General features: G+C 36.4%; 1 protein-coding gene across 1 annotated transcript; it reads right to left on the bottom strand.

Annotated features, from left to right (window-relative positions):
- Positions 1-758: 758 nt before the first annotated feature.
- LOC120631656 (neuroglobin-like) lies at positions 759-15876 on the bottom strand. Its single transcript, XM_039901322.1, has 3 exons — positions 15698-15876; positions 1813-2044; positions 759-899 (listed from the first exon to the last, which is right to left on the bottom strand). The coding sequence occupies exons 1-3, from the start codon at positions 15874-15876 to the stop codon at positions 759-761; spliced, it is 552 nt and encodes a 183-aa protein (XP_039757256.1).
- Between the last annotated feature and the right edge of the window lie 10128 nt (positions 15877-26004).

Genomic DNA, 26004 nt, shown 5'->3' with positions numbered 1-26004 from the left:
TTACGCGGGCGAAGTCGCAGGGCACATCTAGTGAAGAATAATTTTACTTCATTATTATACAATAATGTTATCGGTGAAGGAAAACATCGTGAGGAAACCTGCACGCCTAAGAGTTCGTCACGCACTGCACGCATAATGTTGTTTTAGGTGTGTGGAGTCCACCATTCCGCACTAGGCCAGCGAGGTGGACTATGGACCCGTGCTCTGTAGTGGGCCGATAATGGGTTGATGGGAAGATGATGATGAATGTTATCTATGCCTGCCAACAAATAGCAGTGGGTTGGATCCTAGCTTTATATCAGCCTCTTCTATAGAGCTACGTTCAGCATCATCACAAACATCACCAGCCTACTAACCTCCGACCGTGGAGCACAGGTCTCGTCTCTCATAGGAAAGATGGATTAGAGCATAAACCCATCACACTGCTGCTATGTGGGCTGGTGGGATTAACGATCACTATCAGATGGTATTGATAATAACTGGGATCGATGGCTAAAAAGGCAAGGTCTTTTTTTTACTATGTTCACGCTACAACTGAGAATTTTATTAGAAAAATCCAATATGTAACAAATCTTTGGCCGACCCAGAAATCGTCTCCAGCACCTCGTGACACGCTAACCAACCCACGACGCAAAGGCTGATGATAATGATGATACAAAAAATCACGTCAACCCGTTGTTCCGTTGCTGCGTGAAAGGAGGACAAACCAAAAAACCAACGCACTTTCGCCTTTATAATATCAGTATGATTATTTCTTGCTACTCATATTCTTCTTCGTAACCCTTGACGAGGTTCTCTAGAATGAATCGGATGGTCATTTTGTATATGTTCTCTATATTCGGGGTGTACCTCTCGCCCAGGGTGGTTTTAGCTGCTTCTAGGAAAGGCTGCTCGATTTTCTGAAAACAATAAAAACTTCTCTCAACATTCTTTCAAATTTTACAATTTTTTTACGTAATATAATACTAGGCACATAGATGATTATGATTTTTTTTTTTTTTGGTTTTGATAACAGTCTCGAATTTGATTCTTAATTTAATAATGTCGATTGATAAGTATTATTATAGTACGAAGAATTAGTGAAGGAACATATATACTTTTTGCATGTCATCTAAGGCGGATTGTTTGTCCCTATACTTATTTAATTTATCTACCAACAATGTAAAGCCAATCTGCAAATAAACAATTTGAATTTGAACTCATCACTTCAACCGATTGAAGTCCACTGCTGGACATAGGTCTTTTGAGTTCCAAAATCCACGGTCTTAGGCTGCTCGTTTCCAGCGGCTGCCAGCGTCTCGTTTATGTCGTCTGTACGCCTCGTTGGGGGCCGACCAACGCTGCGGTTACCTGTGCGGAGTCGCCATTCCAGCAAATCAAAAATAAAAGTTTACTCACATAATTTTTTTTTTTTATTCATCTAATGTACGAGAATGCATACTCGGGACATTTTGACTAAACCACGCACAATGAAGAAATTATAAGTTGCATGCGGATTTGTTTGGTGGCAAATGATGCAATCTAAGATGATAGCAGGCTAACCTGTTAGGGAGCATGGTAATCATACCCCTAATAGGTTTCTACGCGACATCGCACCGGAGCACTGCATCGCTTAGCAGCATGGGTTTGTCGGTAGGGAACTAGTCACGGCCGAAGCCGAAACCAGACCAGACCAGAGAAAATTCAGAAATTATAAATTACTAAATTGCCCCTGTCGGGAATCGAAGCCGGGACCTCCTACTTAAATTAACAGCTCTCACTGCTACGCCAGGGAGGTCATAATAAATACAAATGAGTAAGAGATTTACTTACCATGAAGTTCTCAGCTTTGAACCCCGGAACCTGCCGGTGGGTCCCGCCGACGTGTCTGACGTACGCAAAGAAGGTGTCCATGTCGGCCAGACCCTTGATGCCCTCGTCAAGGGTGTGCATCACCTTCGTGGCGTGCTCAGCCAGCTCTGCGGAATTCACGATGGCTTCTTTGGTGCGAAGCTCGCGGAAATCCTCAAACAAGTGCATGAGCTCTTCGTTTTCTTCAAATAACCTGGAAAAAAATATGAAAACTTTAATTTTTTTTATTTTGTGCACACTGCACTATGCCGCCGTACTTTTAGCGGCAGATCAGCATCGATAACTATAACTAAGTAGGTATATGTATATGTCCTAATTACATAGTGTACTTTGGGTTTTACCCAAAGTCTGTGTAGTTTCGAAGAATTCATTTAATACTGTAAATTGTGCATTTTAAATAGAGACTTAACCAATTTAAATGTATTTTTTGCTCAATATTTTGTATATAGTGGCTTCCTCATAAATGGAAGATATATGCTGTCGCGGACTTTACTTTAGTACTGTTTAAGATTAACAATCCCACAATACATTACTTTTATCTAACTAACAGCGTACGCCAAAATAGCTCAGAAAATATTTTTTTTTCGTCTTACTTTAAACTTATTTATAAGTTTTGGCTTATTAACACATTGTTATGTACTATTTTAATGAATATATAACTGTAAAGTTCTATTAAAATCCGTTCAGCAGTTTTTTGTGTAAAGGAGTAATTCATCCATACAAACTGCATAAGTAATATTTGTAAGATTTGCATGGTTAGCCGAAGCTCAGTAGGTTAACTCCCGCGTACTCATCTTCTGGTACAAATAGAGATTTCGCTATTCATCCATATTCAAAGTGCCGCCAAACTTGTGTGTGTTACTCTCTCTAAGTTTGAATTAAATCCCACTAGCACCCTTTTCTTCTGAGTGGCCCAGTGTGAACAAGGAAGGGTGAAGGGTGGGTAGAAACACGAAATGTTTATTTTTATTTGAAAAATTCAAATAACTTTCATGCATTTATAATTTCATAAATGTCAAACTTTTATCCTCTGTGTGTAATTAGGGGTGTAATTTGACAAAATCCTTTGTTAGCAACTCTAGAATGCTCATAGACACGAAATTAAGAATATAAAGAATTCAGCCATTATTGCAGGCAGTGTATTGTGTCAATAAACAGAGATAGCTTCACTTCGCACTCGCGGAATGTTGCTAGCTCAGAAACTTTCCTGTTTCCGATATTATGGTCAACGTTTAGAACTTTAAAGGTTGAAAACATTTTATCAACATTGTTAAATGACTAGTGACTAGCCGCCTGTTCGAGAAACGCTACTAAAGTGGAGTGGTTTTTTAATGCTTCAATATAAGACGTGTTGACTTCAATGTAAGATGGTTTCAGTATGTTCTAAATTCCGTAATCATCATCATCATCATATACCCGTTGCCGATCCACTAAAGGAGACGGGTCTCCTCCCACAATGAGAAAGGGTTAAGGCCGTAGTCCACCACGCTGTTCCAGTGCGGATTGGTGGACTCCACACACCTTTCAGAACATTATGTAGAACTCTCAGGCATGGAGGTTTCCTCACGATGTTGTCCTTCCCGTTGAAGCAAGTGATATTTTCATTCATTATAATGCACATAACTTGCTGGTATTCCAACTCGGCCCCCCAAAAGTGAAGTTGAGCTCCTACCCACTGGGATATCAACGTTTTTTTCAATTCCGTGCTCATAGATTATTCTCTCAAAATTCCTACGTTAAGGCGTTTAAGATGAAGCGTGTCTGTCAGTGAACGCAAAGCCTTATAAAGTTATCGAAGATAAGTATTTAAATTAGCCGCAAAACCACCTTGGTGTAAGCTTTAAAGACAACTCTCCTCCAAGCAAGGAGGACTTTTTTCCGCAGTAAAACAGAGGCTTTGTGACGATGATCATGTTATTATAACGTACACAGTTGTTACACCAGCAGAATATTGCCTCTTCAATATGAAGTGAATTATGTAAGGATTACTTCGGCGAATGCGGAATTAGGCTGGATTTAATCATTCTTGACATTCGACTTGACCCAATTCCCGAGGGTCCTTGTCCTTGGCACACTAAATCCAAAGATAAACGGTAGTTACCCGAAAATAAGTCTCTTAGAAATGCCCCCATTTTTGCCCACTGTTCCACACTGCTAATTTAACAATTAATAATATTCAGGTATTTAGAAAAAAAAACATAAAAGCCTAGTGGTTAAAACTAAGCTTAAATTTGGGTTCGAATTTGAAGTTAGGCTATTTTCATGTACGGTTTCCATCAGAATTGGGATAGATTTGTTTTGTTTTCAACAAAGCGAGTGATTGACATGTTTTTTTGCATACTTAATGGTAGTTCAGAGGTGACCATAACAGAGGTCATACAACTAAAAAAATACATGCGTACAAAGTCGTGGGAAACTACTAGATTCTTATATATCGTAAGCAGTAGCTTATGATCAGTAGATCATAGCCAATATTTGCTTCAATCCAACATTCATCAACATCATCATATCAATCCATTACCGGCCCACTATATCATTGTTGCACAGGTTTCCTCTCACAATTTCAAGTAAGGTATTCAGGCTTACAGTCCACCACGCTGGCCCAGTGCGGATTGGTAGACTCCATACACCATGGAAAACATTATGGATAAGTCTCAGGCTTGCAGGTTTCCTTACGATGTTTTCATTCACTGTTTATGCAAGTGGTATTTTAAATTCTTAGAACTCGCCCACCTAAAGTTAAGTAAAAGTCCTAACCATTATCACAGCTTCATCCAACATTAAAGTAATGTAATATTATATGCGTTTGGAAATGAAATTAACCCGTCATAAATTAGTACGTCGCCACTTGGTATTCGGGGTCCAAACGGCCCTCGGAGATTTGAATTGTGCGCCACCGAGTGTTTATTTATTAAACGTTTCAGTATTTATAGGGTTTTCAATGGTGAGGGTTAGTTTTAAGTTATAAATGGATAAGGTTGAACTGCCCTTGAACTGAACGATAAAATGATGTAATGAACGATGTAATTAATGGAATTAAATAAAAATATTTCTAAGTGCACCTCTACACTCTAGTCGAATTTTCATGATTCAAGAATGATTTGGCTACGCGAGTACAGTGGCGTGCATCTCTATGCACAAAAATGAAGAAAATTTCCAGTACGAGTTATAAAAAACTTAAGGATAGGCTTTGTTAGTTAGTTATAAATACTTAAGGGTATAAAAAGCCTACCCTTAAGTATTTATAACGCCACTGCCTATGGTCTAGTTCAAGTACAGAGCACGGGGTCCTGGGTTCAATTCCCAGGTCGGACCAAGAACTATTAGAAGGGTTTTTCTGATAAGTGATCGCTATATAACGCTCTCAATTCATATTTGTTACAAAAATAAATACTCGTATTACGTACATGTTTGAAAAGACAATTTTTTTAGCCATTTTTACTACCGATCATTTGATATGCATGTCAAATAAATTTTGAAAAATGTTATGCAAATTGTGTTATAAATGGGTTAAAGTCCGCCAACCCGCATTGAAGCAGCGTTGTGGGTCTAAGCTCTAAATCTCTCTTTCCTGTTAGAGTGGTGACTTTATCATAGCAGTGAAATATAAATCGGCTGATAATAGTAGCGAAAGGTGCTCTTAAACAACTTTATTACGGTACAACGTAGTATAACGCTCGCCTCATTCTCGTTACAAACAAAATACTCGTGTACTGTACGTACATGTTTCAGAAGACAATTAAGCCACAAATTCACGACATGCACAGCTTGCGACCCAGATACGGCTGCCAGTAAATCTCTGCCACGGCCATATCTTACACAAATAAACGGGGAGCGGGCGTGATATATCAACAGCCTTCAACTTATCAACGTTTGCATTAATGCGCTCGTAAACACTCGGATTACAAGCCGTGACTACCGCCAACTGCCTCGTTGGTTTGTTAACACTCAAGCTCTACTACCGATTACAAGGTCATCCAGGAAGTGTAGGTGAAGTTAGCAGAGCATTTGCCAGCAGATCAAAAATAAAACGGAGTTCTCTTCGCATGCAGCTGAGTTCTGGAGTTCCTGATGATTTTTACGAATAGTTCTGGTGTTTTTACCCCCAAAAAAAGGGTGTCAAAAAATGATCTGCTAACTTCCGATAGCAGATCATTTTCGAGCAAATCAAAATTTGATGCTTGTTCTGGACGCATGCAGCTTAGATCTATAGTTCCTGATAATTTTTAATAATAGTTCTGACGTAAATACTGAAAAAAAAATTCTTAAAGAAAATAACCCTAAACATCCTATCGTACACAAAGACCTTTGAATAAAACATTTTTTAGACCCGTACTCTCTCGAAACTCTTTTCTTTCTCACACATCAGTATATAAACAATAATAAAAAAATATTAAAGTTCTTATAAATCAAGTTTCAGAGTCACCACAACAAACATGAAAATTTATTTTCTTAAATAATTACATAAAATAATACCAAACATTGGTTTTTGAAAACCCTACCTATTAAAGGGGTAAGAACTCTTTTGTTTCTGTTGAAGCATCATAACGCCTGAAACATAACATAAATTCAAGCCTAGAACACTCTTACTTTAGACTGCATATCACACGTCAATATTTTAATGTCTAAAAAATTAAATAACAGAAAGTATAATTTTTTTTGGCAACCCTATAGACCACACAGCCTAGAACTCTTTAATTACTGGTAGAACACTTCTTACACTATAAAAACACAATTAAAATTCAAGCCTAGAACACACGTACATTAGACTGCATATCACACGTCAATATTTTAATATCGAAAAAATTACATAGCAGAAAGTTTAATTATTTTTGGCAACGTAATATTGACGTGTGATATGCAGTCTCGAATACAAGTGTTCTAGACTTTGTTTTAAGGCATGTCATAGTCTTAAAAGTGTTCTACTAGATACTAAAGAGTTCTATGCTGTGGAATGTTTAAAATTGCGAAGAAAATAAATTCTTCCGAATTTTTTTCGAAATTATAATAGAGACGTGTGATATGCAGTTTAAAGTACGAGTGTTCTAGGCTTCAATTTTAATTATATTTTAGTGTTAGTAGTGATCTATCGGAATTTAAAGAGTTCTAGGCTGTATGATGGGTTTTTAAAAAAAAATACAACGTAAGCAATCTAATTTTTCGATATTAAAATATTGACGTGTGATATGCAGTCTAAAGTACGTATGTTCTAGGCTTGAATTTTAATTGTGTTATAGTGTAAGAAGTGTTCTATCAGTAATTAAAGAGTTCTAGGCTGTGTGGTCTATAGGGTTGCCAAAAAAAATTATACTTTCTGTTATTTAATTTTTCAATATTATAATATTGACGTGTGATATGCAGTCTAAAGTACGAGTGTTCTAGGCTTGAATTTTAATTATGTTTTAGTGTTAGTAGTGTTATATCGGAAACAAAAGAGTTCTAGGCTGTAGTATGGGTTTCTTAAAAAAAAATACAAACCAAGTAATCTAATTTTTCGATATTAAAATATTGACGTGCGATATGCAGTCTAAAGTACGAGTGTTCTAGGCTTGAATTTTAATTATGTTTTAGTGTTAGTAGTTATCTATCGGAATTTATAGAGTTCTAGGCTGTAGGATGGGTTTCTTAAAAAAAAAAATACAAACCAAGTAATCTAATTTTTCGATATTAAAATATTGACGTGTGATATGCAGTCTAAAGTACGTGTGTTGTAGGCTTAAATTTCAATTATGTTGTAGTGTTAGTAGTGTTCTATCGGACACAAAAGAGTTCTAGGCTGTAGGATGGGTTTCTTAAAAAAAAAAAAACCCAGTAATCTAATTTTTCGATATTAAAATATTGACGTGTGATATGCAGTCTAAAGTACGTGTGTTCTAGGCTTGAATTTTAATTGTGTTATAGTGTAAGAAATGTTCTATCAGTAATTAAAGAGTTCTAGGCTGTGTGGTTTATAGGGTTGCCAAAAATAATTAAACTTTCTGTTATGTAATTTTTTCGATATTAAAATATTGACGTGTGATATGCTGTCTAAAGTACGTGTGTTCTAGGCTTGAATTTTAATTATGTTTTAGTGTTGGTAGTGATCTATCGGAATTAAAAGAGTTCTAGGCTGTAGGGTGGGTTTCTTAAAAAAAAATACAAACCAAGTAATCTAATTTTTCGATATTTAAATATTGACGTGTGATATGCAGTCTAAAGTACGAGTGTTCTAGGCTTGAATATTAATTATGTTATAGTGTTAGTAGTGTTCTATCGGAAACAAAAGAATATAGAGAATATAGTTTGTGTAGTTATAGGCTGTGTGGTTTATAGGGTTGCCAAAAATAATTAAACTTTCTGTTATGTAATTTTTTCGATATTAAAATATTGACGTGTGATATGCTATCTAAAGTACGTGTGTTCTAGGCTTGAATTTTAATTCTGTTTTAGTGTTAGTAGTGATCTATCGGAATTTAAAGAGTTCTAGGCTGTAGGATGGGTTTCTTAAAAAAAATACAAACCAAGTAATCTAATTTTTCGATATTAAAATATTGACGTGTGATATGCAGTCTAAAGTTCGAGTGTTCTAGGCTTGAATTTTAATTATGTTATAGTGTTAGTCGTGCTCTATCGGAAACAAAAGAGTTCTAGGCTGTGGGGAATATAGGGTTGCCAAAAATAATTAAACTTTCTGTTATGTAATTTTTTCGATATTAAAATATTGACGTGTGATATGCAGTCTAAAGTACGTGTGTTCTAGGCTTGAATTTATGTTATGTTTCAGGCGTTATGATGCTTCAACAGAAACAAAAGAGTTCTTACCCCTTTAATAAGTAGGGTTTTCAAAAACCAATGTTTGGTATTATTTTATGTAATTATTTAAGAAAATAAATTTTTATGTTTGTTGTGGTGACTCAGAAACTTGATTTATAAGAACTTTAATATTTGTTTATTATTGTTTATATACTGATGTGTGAGAAAGAAAAGAGTTTCGAGAGAGTACGGGTCTAAAAAATGTTTTATTCAAAGGTCTTTGTGTACGATAGGATGTTTAGGGTTATTTTCTTTAAGATTTTTTTTTTCAGTATTTACGACAGAACTATTATTAAAAAGTATCAGGAACTATAGATCTAAGCTGCATGCGTCCAGAACAAGCATCAAATTTTGATTTGCTCGAAAATGATCTGCTATCGGAAGTTAGCAGATCATTTTTTGACACCCTTTTTTTGGGGGTAAAAACGCCAGAACTATTCGTAAAAATCATCAGGAACTCCAGAACTCAGCTGCATGCGAAGAGAACTCCGTTTTATTTTTGATCTGCTGGCAAATGCTCTGCTAACTTCACCTACAATGGAATGCTTTTTTGATATGTAGTATTTTTTTTTATGTGAAACTCTGTAGGCGAGGGTAAACCTAATTGTTGGCGTGGCGATACTGGCCGTGGCGATGCATCTCCACGATATATCATGGAATATATGTACCATAAAGAGTTAAGTTGTTTTTAAATAAATTTTAAAATTTAATTCTTTGTGTTTATTTAAAATGCATATAAACGGTCATTATTTTATGAAACAAATTTGTAATGCTATATATTTTCAACATTTCATATCTGATTCATGTCTGTTATTTTATGCATATCAATTTAGATTTTTCTCATCTGCAAGCCTCAGCCTCTGCCAAGCCTTCTGACGTCTCACACATTTTTTTTTCTACTTGTGCAAGTTAGCCCTTGACTGCAGGGCTCGGAACCGTTTTAAATTTACCGGAAAATGTTAGTTAATAACCAGTTTATTTTAATGTTCTGCATAATAAGGGTTAAATGATTGAACGAACCGAGCGAACGCTTTAATAACGTTTTAAATTAACCGGTTTATGCCAGACATGCGAGTCCCACTTGGCTGCAAAGAACAAAAACATATAAATTGTACATCTTTTTAAATAGATTTGTGTCGCTGTTATAAATCAAGATGTTTAAATAGAAAAAGCTTAGTATTAGGAATAAAAATTACATTCGTATTACAGTCATACACAGGGTGTCATACACACACCTATAATATGACGAGACTTTTGGATAATTTCAAAGAAAAAGCAAATAATTCATAAAATAGGTTGTGCATGGAATAACTTATGACCATTTAAAGATCCTGCCGCTTCAGATTACTCGCACTTACAACTATAAATGATAAGGCGTGCAGCAAATCACAAAGAGAACTGAAATTAAAGTTCTTAAAACCGGTTTATTTCAATCGATTTAGTGAAATTTAACATGAACCGGATTCTCTGTTTAACCGGTTAAAAAAATAAAAAAGGGAACCTTAACCGAAATTATTCCGATACCGGGGCTAATGATAAAAACCGGTTTGAAATTTGAAACCTGTTAGGGGTGTATGCCTACTATATATACCTACAGATTTTATCTAATGCTATTTTTTATTCTTTTGAATGAATAAATAAATTCTATCATTTTAAGATTGGTTACTGAAACATAAAGTTGTGGCGGACAGGCGGAAAAAAATGCATCCAGTTCGTTTCCACAATCTCGGTCCACAGTTCCACGGTTCCACAGTTTCGTCTTGCTTTCATTAATGGCTGAAAATATTTCACTTTCTTTAATAAAAAACCTAAAACATAAAACATAATACATAAACAACTTATAAACTAAACTTATGTGTAAGGTCATTGTATGAAATGGGAAAATACCTCATATTCTGTTCCATTTGACAACAATGTTATTTAATTGCGTACAGTCTGTCGCCGGCAGCGGTTCATAACCAATTAGATTTCAGGGTTCAGAAGACAAAAAAGGACAATCTATACTTTTACAAATATTTGTTGGTAATGACACAGCCTTTTTACTTAGAAACTACACATATTTTTTCTGTAAAACCTTTTGACCTACCTACCTTTAAATCCATAAGTTTAAAGAATGTGTTAAAACACATTTATTACAGCGAGGTTATTATACAATTGATGAGTTTCTTAATGACAAGGTTGCTTGGAAGCATCCGGCTCCGCTTTCATCTCTCACAAGATAGAAAAATGAATGTTAAAATATAAAATGTAAATTTTTGATGTTGGAAAAGAGCAACTGCTGAGTTTCTTGCCGGCTTCTTCTCGGTAGAATCTGCCTTCCGAACCGGTGGTAGAGTCACTACACACGGACAGACTTGACGTTTCAAAAGTGCTTGTATTAGGCCTACTTGAAATAAATGAATTTTGAATTTTGAATTAACTTTTCAGAAACGAAGCAAAAAGGAAAATAATCCATACTTATTTTACTAGATTAGTCCTGCGGCTTCGCCCGCTTATATAACGGGACGTAGCGTGCTGCTTTATAGTCTATACCTACCTGAACAAATCAGATAGGCGCCAAATTAAAATTATTTCAATCGTACTGGAAGTAAACAAATCTGTGATATTAAGTACAGGTAGTTTTTTTTTTTCTTATTTGAATTTCATCTTCAATCACGTAAACAACAAACAAATACACATACACACACACACACACACACACACACACACACACACACACACACACACACACACACACACACACACACATGCAGTACAGTTTTTACTATCGCAGTGCCACCCTTGCTAATATTTTAAGTGCATTGTAACAGTTCCAAATAAAGATTTATTATTATTATTATTTATTATTGCTAATCTCAAATGCCCGTCTTAAATAAAAAAACACTTGAATGTTTTGAATTCGTTTGTATGGAAAAATTAATATATACTTATGCATCCTACAAAATTATTTCGTAATTTGGTTACACGTGTATATATATATATATATAATATATATATGTATATATATATATATATATATATATAATATATATATATATATAAGAACAAGATTGTATATATATATAAACCATGTAATCAAAAACAAAGTAGCTTCAAACAGAAACATGTAAAGGTAAAACAAATTTGAAAAATCCCGCAAGTGCTTTCTAATGTTTGCTCCATTTTGTATAAAGACCCTCGGGGGCCCATGGGCCGGGGCAGGCCTTCTGAAAGAATTATTAAAAAGGTTTGTGGTCTACGTGGAATCACTGCTAACGAATAAATTAGGTAACTACAAAACGGAATATCATATTAGATACCATTGAGCGTGCCACGAACACGAGCGGTTAAAATGTGTTTTTTTTTAATTTCCACTACAAGTTAGCCCTTGACTTATATCCACTGGAAAGGGATAAAGTTCGATCAGGAAGTTTATCCCCCTTTTAATCATGATAAGTCATGATCAAGGGCCTCTTCCCACATGATTAGGGTTTGGCCATGCTCCAACATGCTAGCTTGTGTGGAGCGGTGGACTCCACACGCCATTGAGAACATTATTAATATTAAATATTATACTATGACAATACACACATTGCCATCTAGCTCCAAAGTAAGCGTAGCTTGTGTTATGGGTACTAAGACGACTGATGAATATTTTTAGGAATAATATACATTATACATAAATACTTATAATATATAGATAAACACCCAGACACTGAAAAGCACACATGTTCATCACACAATAATTTTCCAGCTGTGGGAATCGAACCCACGGCCTTGGACATAGAGAGCAGTGTCGCTGCCCACTGCGCCAGTCGGTCGTCAAATGGAGAACTCTCAGGTATTCCTCCACCTTTGAAGCAAGCTCGCTCACATATAAGTCCACACCTCAACTAAGTAAATATTCTAAACATGTCAGGTCAACGGGACCTGCACTTGACTAGTTCGTTATTTGGTGTTGGCAATAACGACGGGGAAACCACAATACCTCAAAGTCAAAGTCAAAGTCAAAAATATCTTTATTCAAGTAGGCCCATAGCACTTTTGATTCGTACATAAGAATTACACGGTAGTGAGATGATGGCAATAACATTCATAAACTTGAAACTAAAGCTACGAGGGTTCCAAACGCGTCCTGGTCTAAGAAGAAGCCCACAACAAACTTAGCCGGGTGTTTTTTTTTGTTATCACCATCTCACAATTTCATTTTAAATTATTAGAAGAGCAACCTGGTTAGCCCAATAATTTACACCCAAGCTATTTTATCGATTACGTCTCTTTATGAAGGTCAAGTTGGCTAGGGAGCATATGAAATATGGTCGAAAAGGTTCAGCTTTTCAAATTGCGGTAGCAGTTTCATGCTAGCTCCTTCGAAGATATAGAACACAATTCCCTCGCCAGTACAAAACCTGACTTCAGTGTTTTACTTTGCCAAGATAGTAAAAGAGAAGTACATTGCCGAAAATCTGTTCGGTATTTTTTTTATTCCACTACAAGTTAGCCCTTGACTGCACTCTCACCTGGTTGTAAGTGATGATGCCGGATGCGGTCTAAGTTGGTAGCGGGCTAACCTGTAAAGGAGTATGGTAGTCATAGACTAAATCGCACGTCGGCACGTCTTTGTCGGACACACCCGACCAGACCAGAGAAAATTTAGAAATTAAAAAATTCCCAAATTTGCATTGCCGGGAATCGAAGCCGAGAACTCCTTCCTCAATTTATAGCGCGGTGAGGAGTATCAAGATTGAAGAATTTATAAATTACATCCTACAGATTCGTCTGCTTTCCAAGGAGTAGGTATAGCAAATCAAGCTTCGTGTTCACAGTTGGAACTGAGGTCTGTGATGTAATTAATCGATCACTGAGTCACAATTGTAATGGCCAGAGCCTTGAACCTTGTACCCCAAGTTGGACATGCTAACCACTAGACAAACGGCGTGGTCGGAGAAGGAGTGTCGCATATATGTAGTTTACAATGGCATGCGTGTAAGGTGCGACTTGCTTTGTTTGCCGAAAGATAAAGGCCCTTTGTAACGCAGGACCCTAGAATATCCTTAGGGAGACCTCGAGCCCCTATTTTCGTAGTGAAAATACATTGATATACTCGTCCATTGTTTAGACTTATAATATGTAATTACTTTCGACCATTGTTTAAAAAATAATTGTTACTTTGAGCTCTGTTAGTAAAAGTAAATCAAAACAGATGGAGATTTCAGTATAGTATGTTTCTTATTTTTATTAATATAGTACGAGCCCGCGGGTCCTTCATACGCGGTTTTCTGGTTTTTCCACGGTTTTCCTGCGTAAATTTTGCCGGGATAGAAAGCAGCCTATGTGTTAATCCAGGGTGTATTCAATCAAAATGGTTCAGTAGTTTTTGCTTGAAATAGTAACAAACATCCATCCATCTGTACATACAAACTTTTGCATTTATATTATTAGTACAATATACATAAATACTTATAAAATACAGATAAACACCCAGACACTCAAAAAAATTCACCACACAAACATTTTCCAGTTGTGGGAATAAAACCACCAGCCTTGGATTCAGAAAGCAGGGTTCTTCCAACTGCCCATCGAAATTGAGTTTTTAGTTGTACGTACGTCCGTGGAAGTACTGTACCTCCCTGCTTATTTTTGCCGCTAAACAGCATTGTTGCAATGCTGCGTTCCTTGTTGTGGAATCAAAAAATATGTTTTTTTATTTCACTACAAGTGAGCCCTCGATGACTAAGACAACAGCGGGCTAACCGGTTAGGGGTACGGCAGTTGTAAGCCATTTATATCTCTAATCGGTTTCTTGCTTGGCGGCACGTCTTTGTCGCTGGTATGGTAACTAGCCACGGCCAAATCCTCCCACTAGTCCAGAAAAGCAAACATTATAGTCTCATATTTTTCCCGTGATCAAATCCGGGATTTCCCACGTATAAGACCGGGCTTACCACTGCAACGAGGCCATAAAAAATTATACTTAAACTGCGTGGTCTAATGCTATAATATACCCAAATTAACGTGTTTCCACAATAAAGTTAAATACATTAATTAATTAATGATAAAACAAACAGCACTCCCAGAGACAAGTACATACGAGCAGAGCCTTGATATAATATTTGTACGAGCTGTATAGCTTCCTGTCGCGCCGGATATGAGTTATTAAATCGACAACTTCCTGGATTTTCCACCCTCTCAGGGCAGGAGGACATTCTGTTTATTTTTATCTTTTTCACCCGAGGACTGTGTATTTATGTGGCTACAGGTTGTCCGTACTTCTGTTCTGTTCTGTTCAGAGAATAGAGTAAATATAATAGAATAGAATAGAACAGAACAGAAAAGAACAGAACGGCAAAGACAAGAATAGAACAGAACAGAATTTGATAGAACAGAATATATTAGAATAGAATAGAATGGAATATAATTATAATGGAATAGAATAAAAATAATAGAACGGAAAAGACCAGAATAGAATAGAACAGAACAGAATATGATAGAAAAGAATAAATTAGAATAGAATATAATAGATTAGACTGGAATAGAATATAACAGAACAAAATAGAATAAAATAGAATAACTGAAGAGAACAGAATAGAGCAGCACAGAATAGAACGGAATAGACCAGAATAAACCAGAATAGAATAGAACAGAATAGAACAGAACAGAACAGAACGGAATAGAACGGAATAGACCAGAATAGACTAGAATAGCCACAACAGAATAGAGGTAAATATTAACTAAATGGTTATACAAAACGAGAGCAATCTGCAATGACAGTTGGGTTTTATATAATTGATATCCAATTAATATTTAAAAAAAAAATGTAATAAGAAAAAGAAAATAAATATCACAATTAATTAATATACGTGCATGTCAAATTTGAAGGTAAAGTACAGAATATGTTTTATGTCAAAATATTGCCAAACTTTCACTGTCAGTAATTATACTAATTTTTGGTACACTTTAATTATTATTTAATGTATAAAAATCATTTATATTTACGACGTTATAGCTTGAGGAGGGTAGTATTGACGTGGTGCGCGTACAATAAAGTGTTTAAATTTTTTGTCTAAAAACTTACTTGACAAACAATATAATTCCGGTCTTCTCGATCTGTCTGAAGATCCCTTTCCATGAGGCCATGATGCAGTACTGCTGCTTAGGTGTCAAGGGTGAGCGGGGGTCGGCCGGGGGTGGTGGCTTGTTTAGGGGGTCTTGGGAGAACTCGGATGCTGCGAGCTGAGACAACTTGCATCCCATTTGGAATCGCCTAAATCTTCCACACGTTATGATTAAGAGTCGTAATTATTGGATATTTAAAACGTAAGTACTAGGACAATTATTCTTTATTTATTTATAGCTAAAGAGTTTTAAGTAAGTTTGATAGCGATTATATGAGCAAGTAATTAGGAATAATATCAAATATTTTTTGTTAAATTTAATTAATGTTATATTATAATTTTATTGAATTGCATATAAGCTAATTTTATTTTATTTAAATTGGCACTGCCCACTAAATAACTATTTTTTAGTTTGGTTGTTTTGTAAAAATAACAATTTTTTAGTTTGCTTGTGTTTCGAAAGTTCTTAATAAATAGATTTTAGTATTACACTGGTCTTAAACAGTTTTTTTTAAATAAATTTAATACGTTTAAATTTAAGACGATACTCCTTCGTCTTTCGAACACACAATATATTTATCTTAGCACTTTATAACTTTTATTAGATTATCTGTTTCTGGCTATAAATAAGGATTTGGGACTAGTGATGCGACCAGAGTACGTACGGTTACTGCATTCAACGGTGATTGTTACCACTTTAGTGATGCACTATTCACAGAGTTTATCGATAAAATTTAAGGGGTTTTTTTCTAAAACTTACCAATGCTTATATTGGCATTGAAGATGTTATATACATTATCACTGCTATAAGTTATAGATAAACACCCCTGAATAAGAAAACTCCTATATTTCCACTAAAAAAAATTTGGCTCCGGTAGAATTCTCCTCCCATTGCGCTAACGCCGGTGACCTTTGATGTGGGACTGGTTTGAATAAAACTTCACGTAGTACGAATATTATAATAGTTGATTGTATTCCATGACTAAGTTTTCTATAACGAGCTTTTTAGAACCCTCTTAAAAAATTATGACTCAACACAAAAATGACATTAGTTCTTTACGACCACAAACCCACCAAGAAACCACAGAATCCATAGACATTCACGGTCCAGACCACAGATGAGAATTTTAAATGAATGTCCCAACTTATTCTTAGTAGACGCCATGTTTCTGTTTCTGCCGCCTGGCAGCATTGTTGTGTTTCAGTCTAAAGGGCATGGTTGACCGTGTAATTACAGGCACATGAGTTCAGGCTGATATACTCAGGGCGGCACTTTGTATTACGTGTTCCTTGGATGTCCTGCGAAGTGTGTCTCTGTTTATAGGCCATGGTTTTCTTACCATAAGGTGGGCCACCTGCTTGGTCCTTCAATTACCACTATAAAAAAAACCCAAATAAAATGTCAAGGTGGGTCAAGACTCTATAATCCTGTACTGGATGCATGAGCCCAGCTGTGGGCTATTAGTTAGGATTGATGATATTGAGTCTTTTCCCATTTAAAGGTACTCTGTTTCATAATACTAGCTGACCCGTGCAACTTCGTCTGCACCAAATTGTTTACTACCGGAAAAAACTAATGACATTTTTCTAAAATGAAATGTTATTTTCTAAAAATGAATCCTAGCTAGATCGATTTATCGCCCCCAAAACCCCCTTAACACTATTAAAAGTATACTAAATTTCATGAAAATCGTTGGAGCCGATTCCAAGATTCCAATTACAATTCCAAGATACAAGAATTGCTCGTTTAAAGATATAAGATTAAGTTTAAGAAATATTGTAAGCTCATCTTATTTAAATTATAATTTAAGCTTCACTGAGTCTTAGCAGTAGTTGATTGCTTTAATAAACAAGTTCGCAATAAACAGTTTATATAATCTTCTTGGAAATGTAAGTTATTATTGTACGTACTCGTACCTACAGCGCTATATCTTGTTTTATTAATCGCAACACTGAAGGCCGTTAGAGGATAAAATGAGAAAATTTAACGAGAAGCTTAACTGAAAAACATACGTTTTTTAGTTAAGCTTCTCGTTAAATTTTCTCATTTTAAAATTAGCCGTGTCTGCATTGTACCAACGCCACGCGGGACGCGCTTGCCCCGGACGAGACGCGTCTGCCTCGGACTACTCTATGTCTGCTTTGTCTGATGCAAGTGTACGTCTCGCCTTGCTTAAGCCTTATGGCCAAGCCACAAGTACTTGCCTCATTCAGTCAAGTGATCCTTCAATATGGCGCTAGTGCAAAACATTTGTCTGCGTGAAGCTATATTCCATCAGTTCGTATTTCAAAACTAAATAACTTTAGAACGACGGAAAAAGTTGACCTGTGGCTCCGAAAGATGGTCGCTCACTATGGGCCTCATAAGAAGGATCAGAGTCACTCAGCGGGCAATGCACATAGTTCGGAGGGGGGATGGGCGTTGGGGTCCCAAGGTGCTGGACTGGCAGCCCCGCACTGGTAAAGGCAGCGTCGGTCAACCCCCGACGAGGTGGACGGACGATATTAGGCGCGTCGCAGGTAGCCGCTGGATTCAAGCGGCACAAAACCGTGGAATTTGGAACTCCCTACAAAAGACCTATGTCCAGCAGTGGACGTCTATCGGTTGATATGATGATGATGATGATGAGGGACAATAGTAATTTTTTCCTTGTTGAAACGTAACATGAATCGATAAATGGCTTTACTCTTATTTTTTGCTTACAACTAAAAAGTTAAAAGGTGCTTTGAATTAACCGACCTTATTTATTCCAGTTTCGTCAACCGATTTATTTCTTTCACGTGTTAAGAAAAAATAATAAAAAGCAACCAGCATACATAGAATATAAACGGTCAATCAACCCAGTCAATGGTCATATAAATAAACCACTTAAGGACAGTATAACATTTCGTACAGTACAGTATTTCGTTTTTTGGATCAAAGTACATATTATATGATCTTTTACTGGTTAATAATATATTTTTAAGAATTAAACCATAGCTATGTGAATGAAAGGTACTAGATTTTTTAACTTCACCTTTTGTTTTATGAGGACAACCACAAATTGCTCACTCGGTGTGGACCCTGCGCTACTAATAAGATTTTCCTCGGAAATTACTTTTTTAGGTAATTGAAATGAAAAAAACCGGATATAATAAAGCCATAATTAGATTTATGAAATTAATTTCTGATGTTCAAAGAAATATTTGTAATGAGTTTCAAGTAGGATCAATTCCTTTCGAAAAAAGCTAACGTAAGTTTCATGCTCACCTAATTACGTAAAATAATTCAATTTGAAAATAAAAATAGAGATTATAGACTCTGTTGTAGCTCCAAATCCGTTTTTCCAAACCGCTTTAACGGTGAAGGTGAAATTGCGTGAGGAAACCGGCATGCCTCAAAGTTTTCCAGATTATTCAAGTCTACATAAGAATCTAAATGGCAGAAGAATCGTCAACGTAATGCCGAAACTGGCCTTGGGACTGAGTAAGTTTGACTTATACTCATATGATTTTACTCATATGATTTTATATTCTCTGCCTCATTGTCTAGTCGACTTCGGATTTGCTGAGTTTCTTGCCTGCTTCTTCTCGGTAGAATCTGCCTCCCGAACCGGTGGTAGAGTCACTACAAACAGACAGACTTTACGTTTCCAAAGTGAATTTTGAATTTTTTGAAATTTTGATCAACAAGATTCAGGATCAGATTCCTGGATCGGGCCAAAAAATCTTCAGTATCGGGAATTCTACCAAGAAATTATGTGTATAATCCCGTAGTTGCATGTATACTGTCAGAAGCCTACAACAGTTATTGGAGTAGTGTGGGGAGTCTTAATTAGCATTCCTTCCCTTATTAAAGAGGAAGGAGGCTAGTGACTGAGTAGAGCGTGAGAGGCACATCCTGTCAATCTAAAAAAAATGATTTTAATTCATTCATCATCAATAGCTCGACGACCTCCCAGGCGCAACGGTGAGCGCTGTGAATTTAAGTAGGAGGTCCCAGGTCCGAATCACAGAAGAGGCAATTTGGGAATTTATAATTTCTGAATTTTCTCTGGTCTGGTCTGGTGGGCTTTGGCCGTGGCTAGTCACCATCCTACCGACAAAGATGTGTCGCTAAGCGATTAGGGGTATAGATATACTCCATAACAGGTTAGCCCGCTACCATATTAGACTGCGTCATCATTTACCACCCGGTGAGATTGCAGTTAAGGACTAACTTGTAGTCGAATAAAAAAAAAGGCTTATAACAGTTCGCTGCTGGACTAAAAGCCTCTCTCCCTGGGCCCAAAAGCTATGCTTATAATCTGGATGGTTGAAGATCGTAGTAGTAGCACAGACGATGCTCTCCGGTACATTCCCGTAGTTGCCACATCATCGAACATCGATATATCGATATAACTCAAGTACAACACTTACCCAACTAGTGTCATACAATTTTTATGACGCGCGAACCAATTGTATGATAATATTCGTGCCCTTTTTCGAAATTATGGCAATCTACGTCATTAAATGATACATTGGTCCCGACCAGAAGGGATAATGAGCCTTATGGCATGTGTATAAGGCTCATATGTCGCAGTTGGCTCCTTCTAATTCCTTAGAACAATACCGCTGATTTTTATCGGAACTATAATGCGTTTTGTATTCCAAACGGTTACATAATTGAAAGAAAGTTGTCCTCAAATTAGTCCTACTGAAGTCTGAGTCACATTAGAAGGTATTTCGTTAGACACAGGTTGCCGACTGATCATTTTCACGGCACGCGTCTCCTATCAGAATGTGAAGGGTTAAGGCCGACCAGACCAGAGAAAATTCAGAAATTATAAATTCCCAAATTGCCCCTGCTGAGAATCGAACTTGCGACTTCCTACTAAAATTCAGAGCGCTCACCGCTGTGCCAGGGAGGTAGTCAAAAATTATTAATAGCGGACTGACTCGCAGCCAATGAACATCTGCAGCAGCAGAGGAGCCACCTATGGCTTTTAAGTTTTTTTTTACCCGCCCCTAGAATAATCCTTAATTGTAGTTTGGAAGGAACACCTGATGGGAGATTGTTCCACACTTTTTAATTGCGCGGTAGGAATGATCTGGTATTGCGAATAGAATTAGAATACCAGGCATCCAATGAGAATGGAATTTATTTCTACGGCGTGAGATGCGGTCAGAGAACAGGGAAGGAGGTATCAATGCAAACAACTCTTCAGTACACTCTCCATTATAGACTTGATAAATAAATAAATAAATATACTACGACAATCCACACATCGCCATCTAACACCAAAGTAAGCGTAGCTTGTGTTATGGGTACTAAGATAGCTGATAAATATATGTTTTAGAATTTAATAAATACTTATAATATATACATATAAACACCCAGACACTGAAAAACATTCATGTTCATCACACAAACATTTTTTGCAGCTGTGGGAATCGAACCCACGGCTTTTACGCAGAAAGCATTAAATTCAAATTCAAATTCAAAATTCATTTATTTCAAGTAGGCCTAATTAATAAACACTTTTGAAACGTCAAGTCAGTCTGTTTGTAGTGACTCTACCACCGGTTCGGAAAGCAGATTCCACTGAGAAGAGCCGGTAAGAAACTCAGCAGATTGCTCTTTTCCAACATCATTTTTTTTTGTTTTGAGAGAGATGAGAGCGGATTGGCGTGCTTCCAATCAGCCTTGTCGTTAAGGGATTCATCAATCGTGTAGTAAAAAGTTTTAATACATTGTTTAAACTTAGGTAAAGGTAGATCTAATATTACCTTCTGTATCATGTTATAAAAGCATATAAGCCCACAAAGGATTTCTATACTTTACTCAGACGATATGCAGATATCACTAATTGATGTCCGTTTCTAGTTAGTCGACTGTTTATATCGACTTTTTGTTTATAATTACTTATGTTTTGTTTAATAAAGATTATATTATTATAAATATATTGTTAGGCTACTGTAAGTATGTATACCTATTTCTTCAAATTTGGTACGAACGGATTCGCGTGATCTAAGTTTATATATCATTACAATCATTTTGTGTGTGTCGATACAACACACAAAGGTAGCTAACATCTCTTGGGTGCCCCAGGGACTCCAAACGCCAAGACCATTTGGGATTGTCAACAAATCTAATATCCCGTTTTTGTATCCGATCAAATGGAAGTATATTTCGCACGCCTTTTGAGAACGTGATGTTTTCCTTCACAGTTAAAGCAAGTGATATTTAATTGTTTGAATTTAAAACGCACGTAACTGTGAATATTATATAATTGTGAGTTGCTCGCCAAACTTATGGTAATAAACGGTTTCAATAAAAACGCTAAATTGTAACGTCTGATTATTATTTACGTGTATTTATGCAATAAATCTTATTATTAATAATAGTTAGAGTTCTGTGCCCGGTACCTTGCAATCTGCAGTCGAACCTTCTAACTGCTAGACCAACGGGGTCCACGGATTACGCATTCAAATAAGTGAATATGTATTCACGGCGAGAACAAGTTCCAACAGTCAAAACTGTTATTTCTGAGGCGTCCATATTTCCGGGATAACTTATTCCGGAAATGATAGCAATAAAAATAAAAGCGAAAGTATCGCGCTGTTTACAAATACGTTCTAAATTTTATAGTTGTGTACGAACCTAGTACGGATAAAGTCGAATAGGCACTTAGGTTCGCGTCGATTATCGATATGGATTAGAAAGTATCTAATAGTTTTTTTTTTGTGTTCCTTCCTTTTTTTCTTCGACATTGGGATCGAAGACCGTTCTAGGGCGGTACTCAGAATATATGCTACATAGATTGCTTTCTGGTTGCTCTTTTTTTTTGGTATGCAGCTGCTACATTCTGCAAAGTCTACGACCGTGTACTACAATATCTTAACTATTTAGACAAAAAATTTAAGATCAAAATTTAATCTAAGGTTTTAAGTTACCTTTATTTATCTTTTTTATTATTATAATTTTTTTTTCGCCTTCCACTGCTGGTCTCTTGTAGGGAATTCACAAATCCAGCGGCTTCCAGCGAAGTTTGATATAGTCTGTCCACCTCACTGGTGGCCGACCAAAGCTGCGTTTATCTGTGCACACCATCTAACGACCATCGGTTTTCCGAGCTATGTACCGCACCCATTGCCACTTCAGCTTTGCGACTCGCAGAGCTATGTCGGTAGCTCTAGTTCTACGGATCTCCTCATTTCTGATTCGATCAATCTGATTCTCGGAGCCTTCTTATGTGGCCCATAGTAAACGAACACGATTCACGTTAATTGTTCGTACGTAACTTTTTAAACATGCTGCGGAATATCAAGTCTTTGTCCGTGAAGTAAAATAAAGGGTTTTCTGGGTGCCAAATAAATTCCATACAATAATTTGAACGACACTTTTAAATAATATTTATTAAAGTAATGTAACACTTAAGTACACCAATTTTACTTTTATAATACAAATTACAAACATCCATCACTATAGTACATTTAAATTCACCCGCAAGTACACATTAAGTACAGTTTTATTATTGCCTAAGACTATTTGGAAACAAAAAAATCATAAAAAAGATATTATTTCTAAAATATTACAGTACACATTTTGGTAAATAGCTTACACATCTACTCACAGTTTTTTTTTTATAAATATACAATACGAAGATTGGGATCTAATCACATTAAAATGGGTGAAATGAATACAGATTGTTTTCATCATCATCATCAAAGCTCTACAGCCTTGGGTGGGCCTTGGCTTGGTCAAGCATATTTCTCCATTTGAGGCGGTTACAAGCTGCTTTTTTCCAGCTCCGAACTCCCAGAACCCTCATATCCGTTTCAACTCCATCACTCTACTGACCCCTAGGTCGTCCTCGGCCTCTACGCCCCTCCAAAGTGCCCTACATCAACCTCTTTGGGGCTCTCGGGCCTTCCATACGTTGCACACGCCCTGACTCTAATCTGACTCTCACTAATAAATTTTTGAAATGCAACAATTAGTCCACAACTGGCCTCGCAACAAGACCTCTCCCATCGCAAGGGTTTGCCCAGATACACCACGGGAGATGAGTTGGTGATCGCAGTAGTACCTAGAACAGACAGAGTCCGATCTCTGTTATATTCCCTGAGTCACCCAGTGCGACACCAGAAGCGCAGGAGTTAAAACAATTGCATAGCACAAAATCTGAGTAAAATTTAGTGACCCAAAAGCTCATTTAGCCTAAAGAATATGCATCCGATAGCAAGCGTTTTTTTTATGTTTATAGACGAGCGCTTGACTGCAATTACACCTCACACCTGATGGTAAGCGAAGCAGCCTAAGGTGGAGCGCAGTTGCCTAGAAGATGCCTATTCACTCTTGATTTAAAGGTATGTACTGGGGAAAATGGAAGCTGGAAGGGCATCGCGAACGTTTGTCACCCATCACACTCGTTCGCGAGCACAGTTTTTGGAATTCAATTTTACGTTAGGCAATTTTGTGAAGCGGTGATAGCGCATATGGTAAGACCTCGACTTCACTTTCGAGCCTCTAACGCAACTTTTTGTTTTTTTTTTAAATTTTAATTTTATCAAAAGATGCACAAAAGTTACTTAATTTTTTTTTCACGCCAAATTGGTTAACCAGTTTGTTGGCAAGTCCTCTAAATTTTCTAATTTATGTGCGTTTTAAGTAATTAAAATATCACTTGCTTCAACGGTGAAGAAAAATGTCGTGAGGAAACCTGCATGCCTGAGAGTTCTACATAATGTTAACAAAGGTGTGGAGTCCACCAATCCGCACTGGGCCAGCTTAGTGGACTACGGACTTAACCCCTTTTAATTATGGGAGGAGACCCGTGCTCTGTAGTGGGCCTATTCATTGCTTTTTACTGTAAAGTAGGTATATTTCAAAAAAATATGCATTCAAATGTAATATCTGTTAATAATTTATTTGTTTTTATATATTTTAACTAACTTTAAATAACATCATTTTTATCAACTCTTTACCGGACTACTAGAGAACTGTCAGGCATGCAGGTTTTCTCACAATGTTTTCATTTACCGTGATGTCAAGCGAGTCATATTTTAATTGGTCTATGTTAAAAATAAAACTAGTCAAAACGTTATGACTTAAGAAAACTGTATTTAGGTACTCAGCACACTGTTTTGTTTGCGAACAAATGACGAATATCACCACAATCACAATCACAATTTTAAGACTAATTCACTTTACAGTCGAAGAAGTCATATAGGAATTGCATTGTAAAATTATTTAATTTATTTTTAATTATTTATTTATTTTATTGTAAAAAACACAGAGTTAAAAACATACAGAAGCCGTGTACACGACTAATATTGAAGCTTCAAAAACCATTCCACTTTAGTAGAGTTTCTTGAACAGGTGCTTAGTAACTTCATTACATTTAGCAATTGTCATTTTACCTAAATAATAAAATGGAAAAAGTTGGTGGGCTAGCTTCATTTCGTGAGTCTGAAGTGAGACGTGCGCGGGGGTTTTTTACTGTTTTTGCACAATGTACTTATAAAATAATGACTGAATGAGGGTTTTGTATGTTCTTAATTCTGTGGCAACAAACAGTATCTCCTTTTAAATTCTGAAGGAACAAAGTTATCTGAATTAACGTTAATTAAAAAATAGATTACTTATATAACGCCGAGACGTAATTCTGGGCTTTTTGCTTATCGAAAAAAAGTCAGAGGGCCACGAGCTAAGTTAAGTAGGCAAAAGTAAGAACGGCTGCCGGAGGAAAAGAGACCAAATTGCTAAGTAATCCTCAAAGTAATATGGGATTATTCCGATCACGTGACAAAGAGATTTTCAAAAGGTTTTCCTTAACCGTAAAAGAATATTGAAACATGTTGGTTTTAATAATTTTTGACGGCCGAGTGGGCAGCGACCCTGCTTTCTGAGTCCAAGGCCGTGGGTTCGATTCCCACAACTGGAAAATGTCTGTGTGATGAACATGAAAGCTTTTCAATGTCTGGGGGTTTATCTGCATATTATAAGTATTTTAGTATATTATTCATAAAAATATTCAACAGTCATCTTAGTACCCATTACACAAGCTACGCTTTCTTTGGGGCTAGATGGCGATGTCTGTATTGTTGTAGTATATTAATTTATTTATAATTATTATTAGAATATGCGAATATGCATTAGCTTACTATTTTTTGCCATCTTCCATTTTTTCATAAAGTTTTATTAGGGTTCATTCTGGCTATTAGGTTCATCTTGAAATAGAAAAGAACAACTGCTGAGTTTCTTGCCGGCTTCTTATCGGTAGAATCTGCCTTCCGAACCATT

This window comes from Pararge aegeria, chromosome 18 (genome assembly GCF_905163445.1).
Source record: "Pararge aegeria chromosome 18, ilParAegt1.1, whole genome shotgun sequence".
Classification (NCBI taxonomy): domain Eukaryota; kingdom Metazoa; phylum Arthropoda; class Insecta; order Lepidoptera; family Nymphalidae; genus Pararge; species Pararge aegeria.
This window is presented reverse-complemented; position numbering and strand designations above follow the sequence as displayed.

Coding starts and splice junctions, on each gene's coding strand:
- LOC120631656 (XM_039901322.1), bottom strand. CDS start 15,876: ATGGGATGCAAGTTGTCTCAGCTCGCAGCATCCGAGTTCTCCCAAGAC. Junction 2,045..15,697: donor GGAATTATATTGTTTGTCAA/GTAAGTTTTTAG, acceptor ATTTTTTTCCAG/GTTATTTGAAGAAAACGAAG. Junction 900..1,812: donor TCAAAGCTGAGAACTTCATG/GTAAGTAAATCT, acceptor TATTGTTTTCAG/AAAATCGAGCAGCCTTTCCT.